We start from the raw sequence: 12196 nt of genomic DNA, 5'->3' as shown, positions 1-12196 counted from the left end.
TAATTTGCGTCCCCCTAACCCGTGGATTTGCGCACCCTAACCCTAACCCCCAGATGTTGCGCCCGGTGCGGCCGGCCCCCCTGCACCCCCACGCTACGCCACTGGGGGGACAGATCCCAGGGTAGTTGCCCAATTGCTGCTCTCTGGATAATCCTGTACTGTACAGTTCAGTCATGCAAGGGACATATAAGCACCGCCTTAAACCAGAAACTGATTCACCTCTGTGCATTCCTGCAAGGTTCTAGTTTCCATCTACAACATATCACATGCTGCATTCTCTGCAGGCAGGGCCTAAAGTGTTTGTTTCAAACAGAGACCAACACTTGCAAAATTTAGCTCTGTCTTTCTTCAAAAATAATTCTCAGCTGGGGAAGTCAAGAAGCAGATTAGATAGGCAAAACTAACATTTCTGAGCCAGCTATTGCAGCAACGTCCCAGCAGAAAAATTAACAGAACACCATGTACAGTGGTACCTCGGGTTACATACACTTCAGGTTACATACGCTTCAGGTTACAGACTCTGCTAACCCAGAAATAGTGCTTCAGGTTAAGAACTTTTCTTCAGGATGAGAACAGAAATCGTGCTCCGGCGGCACAGCGGCAGCAGGAGGCTCCATTAGCTAAAGTGGTGCTTCAGGTTAAGAACAGTTTCAGGTTAAGTATGGACCTCTGGAACGAATTAAGTACTTAACCCAAGGTACCACTATTGTCATCTGTAGGTCTCAGCTTTCCCAGTACACCATCTTGGGTCCATAGCCCATTCGAAACGATTATCCTTGTCTAGAGTGGTAGGCCTGTTCTAGCTTACAGATAGTTCATCAGTCTAAAGCAGAGGTTTTCAACCTTTTTGAAAGGCTCCATTGACCAACTATATTCTTCCTGTGGCTCCCCTGTGAGGAAACATGCTCCAAGCCTGAGAAGCCCAGTTATGTTGCCCCTTGCCTGCAGAGCCAGCAGCCCCTCACCCCTTTTCAAACACTCTCCCCTTGTGGAGTGTTCCCTCAGCCTCCTCTCCCCTTCTCTTTCCTTAGGACTCCTCCGGGCAGCCACCCTCCTGCCCCAAAGAGAAGTGCCTCCTCACGCCGACTCGCTTGCTTACTCTGAGGCTGCTTCATCTCCTGGCAACCAGCACCCCCTGGCCAGCCCCAAAGACACCATTGGTCTGGGGAGCTTGTAGTCAGGGCCTCTGCAACAAACCTTTGGGTGGCAAAGACACGAGAGGGCATCAGAAGGGGGCGGGGGAGAAAAGAGGGATGGAGACCAGTGTTGCCCACGGCACCACTAACCATCATTCAAGGCATGCCAGTTGAACACCACTAGGCTAAAGTAATTGCTCCCCAGTGAAAAGACACCCTAACATAACATGCAAATATGGTATGGTGCTTCATGTCATTGGTATCAGGTGCAGGCCTTGCTTTTTAGTTTTCTGATTTCGGCATCTCTAGGAGTTGGAAGTTTTCAATATAAACTTGTACAGCCTCATTAAAAAAGGGGCAAAGCTTCTATGGGCAAAATAAGGGCTCAAAAAACTATGACTAATTGCATTTTACTCTTGCTGTTATCCTGCGCACTGATTTCTGTTATCTCCATTGCACAGAAAGTGCTGTTGCCAAAGCCAACAACTTATTTTCCCCTAAATTTAATTCCTCTTATCTTCATCTGTTTAGAGTGGATGCATGCAGTCAGGTTCTCCTCTGGTTGTTACAATTATCATGTTAAGAGTCTGGTGTTTTGAAGCTTCCATTATATGTTTGTTCACCTCAGGAATTCAGTGAATGCAGGTAGTAGTCATCAGTAAATGAAAGGTTAGCCTTTAAAGAGACTAACATGAACATGACATTTAAAAACTTTGTAGGCCCGCTGAATCTTCACTTGAGCTTCTTCTTTTCTTTGCTCACATCAGTTCCCCAGTTCTACTTTTTGTATTAACTTCCCTCCTGTATTTTGTCAGTTCCTGAACACACTCTGTTCATACTAATATTATAATTGGTTTTTCTTTCTTTATTTCAAATCTACTCCTACAATCTCTGCAAGCAATTCCTCATCCCTTCTCACCATGAGGAGGAATCTCACCTTTCTTCTTCTGAACTGTGAGCTTGTTCTTTGCGTTGCCTTATTTAGACTTGTAAATATTTCAGGAACAGAGGGCTCATTTGTGAAAAGTCATGTATGCATTAGTGGTGCCTTAGATGCTTTTAAAGCCATAGCTTTGCCAATGGTGCAGATTCATGTGGGGGTGGCTCAAGTGATATTGCTTGCATTGTCCAGCTGTTCCCTTAGATGTATTTAAGAGCAACACATTCTCTTTCAACCAGCACTTTTTGCATTGTGAAAATTTGCCCATATAATAAAGAGGGATAATGCGGAAGCTATTGATGGAGTTCCATGCATGTAATTAATTCCCATACATCCTCTTTGGGGTCTACTGTGCCAGCATAGAATGCAGCTGTTCTATCACTTGGAGAAAATGTATTGTTAGATTATCAGAAATGTTTATTTCCACTGATTGCTAATGGCTGAACAACTTGTTCCTTTCTCCCTTCCTCTCATCCTTCCACCTGGATGATGATTTTTGGTTAGTTCACAGGCTATTAGTATCAGTTTCAACAGTACCTGCCTCCACCCCTATTTCAGTTTTCAATGTGGTTTGACACTGCTGCCACTTTTAAAACATTAACCGGGTTTTGTGATTGTATAGAGATTTCTTTAAAAAAAACACCTTTATTTTTGGGATCTCTGAAATTAAGAGGCAGAATATAAATATAAGCATATAAATGTGCTATGATATTCAGCAGCTAGTTATGCTAGGATTAAATATAAAGGGTAGTATCCCAAAAAGTTCTACTCAGGGGAGACCCCTTGCAATTAATGGAGCTAAACTAGTTGTGTTCATCAATTTAAGTGGGTTGAGATTGAACACAATCCAGGGTGTGAAATTTCCCCAAGCCTGCAGAGTTAGGTTTAGACTTTTTTTTTATTGATTAACTCCATTTCTGACCTGATTCCACACAATTTTCATTATTATTCAAAGGCGTCAGCATTTTATCCCATTTATTTAAGTGAGAATAAACTACCTACATGTTCACTACTTTGGAAATAGTGTATGGACCAGGCTTTTTAGTTCCTTGGAAGCTTGTAATACCTTTCCCCATAATAAATCTGTAAGTTTTTCCAGCATAGCTATTTACATCAACCTCGGAAGTTTAGCAAAATCAAAGTCTGAACTGCAAGGCAATTCTTCAGCCAACAAAAGTGTCCAAAATACATATACTAGGGAAGGGGTGTAAAAAAAAATGCACATATAAGTGAAACTAACAGACAAAAATGCACTGTATTAGGGAAAATTGCCGTGCAAAAATTCGTACCTTAGGATAAATTTGCACTAAAATGCTGGTGAATTTTCATGTGGGCTTAAAAAACAATGCAAACTCACATGGAGAACTGAACTTATGGTAAGACTGGAAAGATGATAACCAAAAATTCAAAGTGACATTTTCAACCATCCGTAGTGAAAGCTTTTGATGTTCCTGTGGCTGCAGCAGAGGTGAATTGGAGAGCACGTGAGGCCAAGTTTTGCTGCGGCTTGTTCCTGTCATGACAAACTGCAGTTTACCTTGACGTCTGAACCAGCTCAGTACAGTGGTACCTCGGGTTACATACACTTCAGGTTACATACGCTTCAGATTACAGACTCAACTAACCCAGAAGTATTACCTCGGGTTAAGAACTTTGCTTCAGGATGAGAACAGAAATCGTGCAGTGGCGGCGCGGCAGCAGCGGGAGGCCCCATTAGCTAAAGTGGTGCTTCAGGTTAAGAACAGTTTCAGGTTAAGAACAGACCTCCAGAATGAATTAAGTTCTTAACCTGAGGTACCACTGTATTGTTTTGATGCATTAAATAGCACTATTGCCTTGCTGCCAGTATTTCTCCAGCACATTTTCTTCTTAGCACCAAAAGCTGATGGCAATCTCCCGTATAACATTCTGTCTTGATCTGAACCACTGAACAGATGGCTGATACCTCACAAATCAATAACGTTCATACTTTTTGTCTTGTAGCTGTGACTGAAGGGCTTCAGGTCATGGTGCCGGAAAAGAAAAAGGTGGCCATGCTCTTTCAGTCTGTCGTGCTTCGATGCCACTTTTCAACTTCCTCCACACAACCAGCTGTGGTGCAGTGGAAGTTCAAATCATATTGCCAAGACCGCATGGGAGAAGCTCTGGGAGTGGTCTCTGCAGGCTTACAGGCTGTGAGCAAGAGGAACCTGGAATGGGATCCATACTTGGACTGCGTGGACAGCAGAAGAACGGTCCGCATTGTGGCTTCCAAGCAGGGCCCGTCGGTCACAGTTGGAGAATTCTACAAGGGAAGAGATGTCACCATTCTCCATGGTAACTGCCTGCCTAGCAGTTTATTAATTATGAGAAAGCTTCTTTGGCTATTATGAATGGTAGAAAATTACACCAGTGTTTTGGATCTCTCTTATGAGGATCAGTGTGCTTATTTAATACTATATATTATAGGCATGTATATTCCACTCTTGTCATATTCCCAGGGCAGTTTACATTTTAAAAACCTGAGAAATGGTTAAAGTATGAATTTCAATAAAACACGAAAACTAACAAGGCAGAGAGATCTTAGATGTAAAAACATCTAATGGCAGTGTAAAACAATATGCAAAAATTAAGTTGTAAAAACCTTGGTAAAATAGAAGATATTTTTCTTTGTGTGTGTTGTTGAGGTGTATGTCCCTTCCTATAGAAATAAAAATTATTCACAATCACTTTGCACTGCATGAAGGCTTTCTTGTGATCTGGAACCCTGACCACCCAGATCCTAGATTCCAAAGAAGCCATTGCATGTTCAGCTATATGTGAAGGCCCCCTCCCTACAGATGTTTGTGTTGTATATGTGGATTGGGGCAGGAGCCTGTGATGTGAATGGGCCTATACCTTGCTTCCGTGTTGAAGGGCATGGGAACAAATAGCATTGTGAGATAGGTTTACATGTGTCCTACTTTCATTGTGGAAAAGACAATCTGGTGTGTTCCTCAATAAATAGCAATTTGGTCTCCTGGATCCAAATCACTGTCCAGCGAAGTTTGCTGACTCTCTGGAGTGCACTGTGGCTCACTGGAGTGTGCTTATTTCTCTAAGGAAGAAAAATGCACTCCTGCCAGTAACAACTGTTAGTGAAAGCCTTGTTTTTAGTCCTTCACCTTTTCTCTGTGTTTCTGACTCTACTATTTCTCTTATATTGTTTTTCAGATGCAGACCTCCACATTGGAAAACTGATGTGGGGAGACAGTGGGTTGTATTACTGCCTCATTATCACACCTGATGATGTGGAGGGCAAGACGGAAGAGTCAGTGGAGCTGCTTGTTCTGGGTGAGCTATGTTCTCAGCTTACTTTTCCATTCAACACAGCCTACTTCTCTACTAATTTCTATGTACTTATCTAAGGTCACATCCACGCCATACATGTAAAGCACTGTTATACCATCTGGTACCTACCAAAGAGTCCTGGGAAGTGTAGTTTGTTAAGGGTGCTGAGAGTTGTTAGGAGGTCCCCTATGCAGTGGCGTAGCATGGGGGGTGCAGGGGGGCCCGGCCGCCCCGGGCGCAACATCTGGGGGTTAGGGTTAGGGGGTGCAAATCCACGGGTTAGGGGGCGCAAATTACTTGCCTTGCCCCGGGTGCTGACAACCCACGCTACGCCACTGCCCCTATGGCCCTTGTAGAGCTACAATTGCCAGAGTTCTCTGGGAAGAGGGAGTTATTGGTAAACCACTCTGGGAATTGTTTTTAAATGCATGACATTAGTCTATACGTGAAAAGATTTGCAACATTTCCTGGGTGTCCTTCTCTGTTCTTTCTGTTCCTTGCATTGTTGCTTTGTGTCAGAGTGAAGCTGATCTAAAGAGATACAAGCCAGTATTGTTTTGCAATCACTACGCACTGTTGTAAGGCAACATGTAACAAAGGATGGAGAGTGCCAGATTCTTTCCTCCTAAATTTAAATGATAAAGTTCCACTGAAGCAGTATTCCAAGATCAGTGTTAACTTAAATGATTGTATCCTGTTTTCTTTGAAACTCCAGATGGCTCACATTAAAACAAAAATAATAAGTGCATAATTTAAAATACTTTTACACTAAACGTTGCAGTGCCAACATGCACAATGAATTTCATTCATATAGCCTACAAGTTAAAAACACAGCTTTTGCATTGTTTTCAAAATTTAAACAGCTGTCTAAAATTCTTAGAAAAATTGGGCAGAGAAATAACAATTGTTCAAAAAAAAATATTAAAAAACAATAACACCCCCCTGAAATGGTGGCATTGGTGTAAATGGTTTGCCAGGTATCCTATTGCCCTTTTCTTCAAACTACAATGCAAAATGGCAGCCCTGGAAGCAGCAGAAGGGAACTTGGGGGCAAATTTCTACAGCATGAACTGTGCAAATCCAACTTCAGTGGTGGCTGATCAGTTCCCAGATGTTTTCAGCAGATTCACTGTGGATGTCATATGTTGGTTCTATCAGCCACAAGTCACTTGTAGGACCCAAAGGTCACCTTCTGCTGCAAGGAGTCTTTCTGTTTCATGAGCGGAAGGGTAACTTTTGGATTCCACAGTCTCCATTAGATCCACTTCACAGACTACTGCTAATACGTCTGCAGATAATTTTGGCTCAACTCTATTTTAAACCATCATGTGGGAGGTCAGAAATAACCAGATGTAAACATGGGTGGACCTGAAGTGCTGTGGTGTTTGGACATCTGATGCGCTTCCGTTTGTCCCACTGGGAGGCCAACAGGGGAAAAGGAGAGCAGCAAAGGAGGAAGAGTAGGAGCATGTCTCAGAGAAGGCAAAGGCAAGGTTCAAAGAGGCCCTGCTATATTCAGAAAGAAGGAAGAAAGGTCAGGTTCAGCCCAGTGCTGAGCCACACTGGAGTTCAGGCAGGAAAGAGGGGAAACTAGTTAAGGGACTTGAGGGGTTATCTGGGAGATTATGATGATGAAGAGAGATTATGTTTGTGTCACTTAGCGATACCCTGTGATGAACAAAGTCTTGGACTCTATTGAGAGAGAGAGATAGATAGAGAGAGAGAAGGATCCCATACTCCAAAATAAGAAGCTGGCTATGCCTCTGAGGGCTTTCCTATTTATTGAAAGTTTCCTGTTTCTGGCACCCCTGATGAGATAAAACCTGCTGCGCCAATACCGACTCCCTCCTCAAGCATGTTCATTTAGCATGTATGCTCTTTGTACCCATTTGCATAGGTGCCCTCCAGAAATCCCAAATTGGCCATGTTAGTTGGTAGGAGGTTCCCCTCTGCTTCTGCTCTCACAATCCTAAAACCTGAGGTTGCTCAATGAAATCAGTTCGCAGAAGATGTAGTGCATGTCACACACAATGTATATAAAGTGTGGTAATGGCCTTGGGTTTAGATGGGATTACATAAATAGCAGTGTAGTAGGAGTGAGTAGGGCTATCAAAGGATGTTAGTCATAATGGCTAAGACTGCAGTCCCGGGGCCAAGTACAACTAAATTCAGTTTGGCTTATTTCTACGTAAACATGCATAGGATTGCATATAATTGGAACTTCCACTTCAGAAGCAGCCTATGTTAGTTTCTGTTTCCTCACTGAGCAGCTGCTTGCAGTCACAGGACTGTTTACATTCCAGAGTCCAGATACTGTTGGATACTCACAGGAAAGGGAGACGGGATGTGACGTTACTGGTTTCTTGTTTCCTTTGTTTCTTTCATTTCTTTTGTTCAGTTGCTCTCTGCTTCTCATAGAGAGAACATGTATATTTCTTTGCTCTCTGCACAGCTTAGTAATAAAGCATCGCGAGTAGCCCATACTATCCCATCCTTCCGTTGTGGACTTTGTTGTTTTAATGCTCTGCTGGGTGGGCTCAAATAAGATGGGCCATATCAGCTCGGATTACCGGAGCTGAAATTCCAATATTTTTAACACCAGTTGTTATAGGGGAGGGCAGCATCAGGGGTCTCTATGCCCTGCTTTGGGCTTCTCAGAAGCAAATGATTGGCTCCAACTTGGTCTGAGCCAAGACCAGAAACATATACTACTTATATTCTTGTAAAAAGGTAAAGGTACCCCTGCCCGTACGGGCCAGTCTTGACAGACTCTAGGGTTGTGCGCTCATCTCACTCTATAGGCCGGGAGCCAGCGCTGTCCGCAGACACTTCCGGGTCACGTGGCCAGCGTGACAAGCTGCATCTGGCGAGCCAGCGCAGCACATGGAACGCCGTTTACCTTCCCGCTGGTAAGCGGTCCCTATTTATCTACTTGCACCCGGGGGTGCTTTCGAACTGCTAGGTTGGCAGGTGCTAGGACCGAGCAACGGGAGCACACCCCGCCGCAGGGATTCGAACCGCCGACCATGCGATCAGCAAGTCCTAGGCGCTGAGGTTTTACCCACAGCGCCACCCGCATCCCCTATATATATATATTCTTGTATGTGTGCATAATACATTATAAAAATGCCTATTTTTTTTGTTTTTTGTTTTTGCACACCCAGTAGTATTTCATTGCCAGTGGTTAGCATTCTTCTCATCATTCAAAGGAGAAAACAAACACTTAGAAACGACCATTTGTTTGCGGTTCTGTAGCTTCTTGGGACATTTAAACCCCATCCCACTATTAATGAACTGTAGAAAAGGCTTAGATAAAATATCTTAGTTCTTGGAGAGTCAGAGTGAGAGGCTTTTGTTTTTCTGTTTGCTGATATTCAGATGGGAGGCTTATTCCCTCAGAGGGGGATGCAAAACTAGAACAGGAAAGGGATTAGGGGCTGCCTATAAATTATGCAACACCTTGGGGGCTGCCTTATCCCCTGGACTTATGTGAGAAGGGTAGCTTTTTATGCGGCAAGAGTAAAGCACTTGAAAATCATGAAATATGGGTTATTTAGGAGCAAATAGATGTTTATGGGTCATCCTACATAACTGAGATAACTTAAAACATTCCTACTTCACTAGCCTCTTGACAAATTTATTTCAAAAGTTTTATTTGCTCATTCTGTGCAATATTTCTTAAAACTGTAGAAGTAGAAAATAACTAATCATACAGACAGAGCAACATCTGAATCTTTCCGATTGAGGCAGGAAACACATATATTCTGATTTAGATATATAAAAGTGAGCATGCAGTTTCACAAGATTTTTCATAAGTGCATTTGTAGAAAACCAAGACTTTATCAAAAGGTTGCTCACTGGCATCACACTGCTTGCGTGTGGTGGTTATACTGTACGTCTTCTTGTTAATTAACCAAATATCTGACACAATTAAGTACATTTCCCTGTCACTTTCCTATCCCAGAAGTCTTGTTTTTTGTTTTATAAAGTAGATATGTTGTGACAGGATGCTTTAATCCATTTTAATTGCAGAAACCTAAATTTCTGGTATGTTATTTAAATCCCTCCTGCAAAATACTGACAGTTTGGAGGTGGTCAAAATATCTCCCCCCCCCCCCGGACAAGAAATGGGAAGATTCCCTACCATCAGATTTCAGAAAGGATCGTTTTGTCATCACCAGCTATGAAAATACACCTTCTTAGTTTATCAGTTCATGCCTCCTGTCTATGTATGTGTTGATGGGATATGCTTACAATCACATAGTTGGAAAGGACACTGAGGGTTCATCTTGTCCAACCCCCTGCAATGCAGTAATTTCAACTAAATCATACATGACAGGTGGCCATCCAACCTCTGCTTAGAAACCTCCAAGGAAAGAGAGCCCACTGCCTCTCAGGGAAGCCTGCTCCACTGTTGAAGAGCTCGTACTGTCAGAAAGTTCTTCCTGATATTTATCCAGAATCTCCTTTCTTGTAACTTTGAATCCATTGTTTTGGGTCCTAGCCTCCAGAGCAGGAGAAAACAAACTTGCTCCATCTTCCATGACAACCCTATGGATATTTGACGGAATTGTTGTTTAGTCATTTAGTCGTGTCCGACTCTTTGTGACCCCATGGACTAGAGCACGCCAGGCACTCCTGTCTTCCACTGCCTCCCGCAGTTTGGTCAAACTCTTGCTGGTAGCTTCGAGAACACTGTCCAACAGAGAATAAAATAGCTGCAAGCAGGGTGGGTGAAAAGCCTCTGTGGAGAGGAAAGTCTGACTCCACGCGAGGTGAGGGCCCATGCTACTTTATGTCAGTTTTAGTGATCTCTTCTGCTTCAGCAAAAATGCATTAGACAAGGTGATACGGATGCGAAAGTTAGAGGAATCCTTCAAGAGAATTTTTACTTAAAATATGATAAAGATATGATAAAAAGAACCACTGATTTTATATTGTTTTGCTGAAAAGCTGCCAATCATATATCAGCAACTACTTGTGATTAAAACAGGTGTTGGTATCTTTGATGTGTTGTGGGATGCTGTTATCCCACAACATAGTCCACTGAAATGCTAAACTGCAGATTAGCAACTGGCACTCTCTGGAGAGTAGATGTCTTATCACATCCCCTGTCACCAAAGCAGAAGTGAAGACTTGTGTGGAGGAAGTGGTAGTTTGGGGAAGAAGGCTTCACAGCAGACACTCTTGTTGCCTGCTCCCTCAGAGTTATAGGCTATTATATGATCCTGTGGTTGCCAAATCAATAGTGGTGGTCTGAGTATGATCAGACAGCGGAAGTAAGATTGGGTGAAGAAATTGCGTTTCAAGCAGCTGCAGTGAATAGCGTCTGAGGTCGCTTCTACACAGACTCTTTTCTGTGGAACTGCCATCCTCTACCCATGTACTTTTTATAGAGAATTCCAGATGATGTTGCTAAATAAATGCAGTCAAATATTTTCTTTGTTGTCTACCCTCCCGTATTTCTTTCAGACTTGATTTGTGGCGGTGGGCTTCTTTCCCTTTTTGCAACAACATGTAATTGCAGCACCAGCTGTTCTAGCGTGAACAGGCAAAGTGCTATTGAAGCTTTTGGGGGGCTCCCATGCCTATAATTAAAAGTGCCTTGTTTGCAGGTCCTGCCCATATTATTGCTTCATGTTGATCCTGACTGGGAGATTAGTGATGAATAGCAGGCGTAGCACCAACAGCCAGCCAGGTCGGACATTGGCTGAGTGCCCCAGGGGCTCAGTAGGGTCCTTCATTGGCCTAACCCAGCTGCCTGCTGCTGGGTCCTTTGGTGGCCAAAGAGCAGGTAGCAGCACTACTCTTGAATGGAAGCTGAACTTGGCTGTCCAAGGGGCAGGGACAGTCATTGCACTCGGGGGAAGTTAAGATGGCGGGCAGCCACTGTGGATGGGAGCTGAGTTCGTCTACCATTCAAAAGTGGTGTCACCACACACTCCCTGATAAAGGAGCTGTCCAAGCAGGAAGGATGTATGTATGCAAAGAGGGTTTCTCCTCATGGCATGGCTTCTCCCTGCCCCTTCTTTCACTTGCACTAGGGACTTCTGGCGCTGCTTGTGTTGCTCACAAACATACCTACTGCCAACACCTGCCTCGCAGTTGGCCCCAAACCCCCTCCCACACAGCTTGCCACCAAAAACCCTCTCAACCCCTCTCAGCTCCCTAACCCCATCCCTTTTTGCTTCTGTCGCTGTTGCCACTGTGGGGCGGGGAGGGGAATGAAGGAGAGAAAGTTGACAAGGTGGTGATGGCAGCAGGACAAAGTGGAGAGCAACTTTCTTCCCTTCATTCCTCTCCCCTCCCCACACCAGTGGTGATGGCAGCAACAACAGGAGGAATCTGGGAAGGACTTCCTGGGCCACCTGCCTGCCTGTTCCACTGGTCTGTTTGCTCACCCTGCCTCCCTGTGGTGTCTGTCTGCCCACCCTCTTCTTCCTGCCCCAGTCTGGCAGGAAGTGCATGGAAAGGCCTGCCTGGGCCACCTGTCTGCCTGCTCTCTTCTTCGTTGTTTATTTGTTCAGCAGCATGATGACGGAAAGTGCAAATGTAGTATATAGAGAAAAATGGCCTGAGGTGAAAGGGTTAGGCACTCCTTCCTCTGCTTCTTCTCCAGTCAGATACCTAATCCCTGACCCTTATTGCCTTTCAGTAACAATAAAAAGCCATTGGGAGACTGGTCATGTGTTTCTTAGAGTTTCATTAGTTTGGCCAATTCAGAACAAAGGACTCTGGCTCTTTGGCAAGAGCATAGTGTGACACACGGCCTAAATCTCTGCTTTATATGAGGGGCTAAGGTCCCACCATC

General features: G+C 43.9%; 1 protein-coding gene across 5 annotated transcripts in view; it reads left to right on the top strand.

Moving 5' to 3' along the window:
• Positions 1–12196, top strand: part of ILDR2 (immunoglobulin like domain containing receptor 2) — a 36868-nt gene that overhangs the window by 5163 nt on the left and 19509 nt on the right. For 4 of the 5 annotated variants that reach the window (XM_083498643.1, XM_083498644.1, XM_083498646.1 and 1 more), the window contains exons 2-3: positions 4060–4392; positions 5269–5388. In XM_083498643.1, the coding sequence (XP_083354769.1) occupies positions 4060–4392; positions 5269–5388 (453 nt within the window). Of the gene's footprint in view, positions 1–2034; positions 2091–4059; positions 4393–5268; positions 5389–12196 lie in introns of all 5 variants that reach the window. The other variant, XM_083498645.1, reaches the window with a different exon arrangement.

Source organism: Podarcis liolepis (assembly GCF_965112155.1).
Source record: "Podarcis liolepis genome assembly, chromosome: 4".
NCBI classification, from domain to species: domain Eukaryota; kingdom Metazoa; phylum Chordata; class Lepidosauria; order Squamata; family Lacertidae; genus Podarcis; species Podarcis liolepis.
The sequence above is the reverse complement of the archived record's forward strand: the minus strand, read 5'-3'. Positions and strand labels throughout refer to the sequence as shown.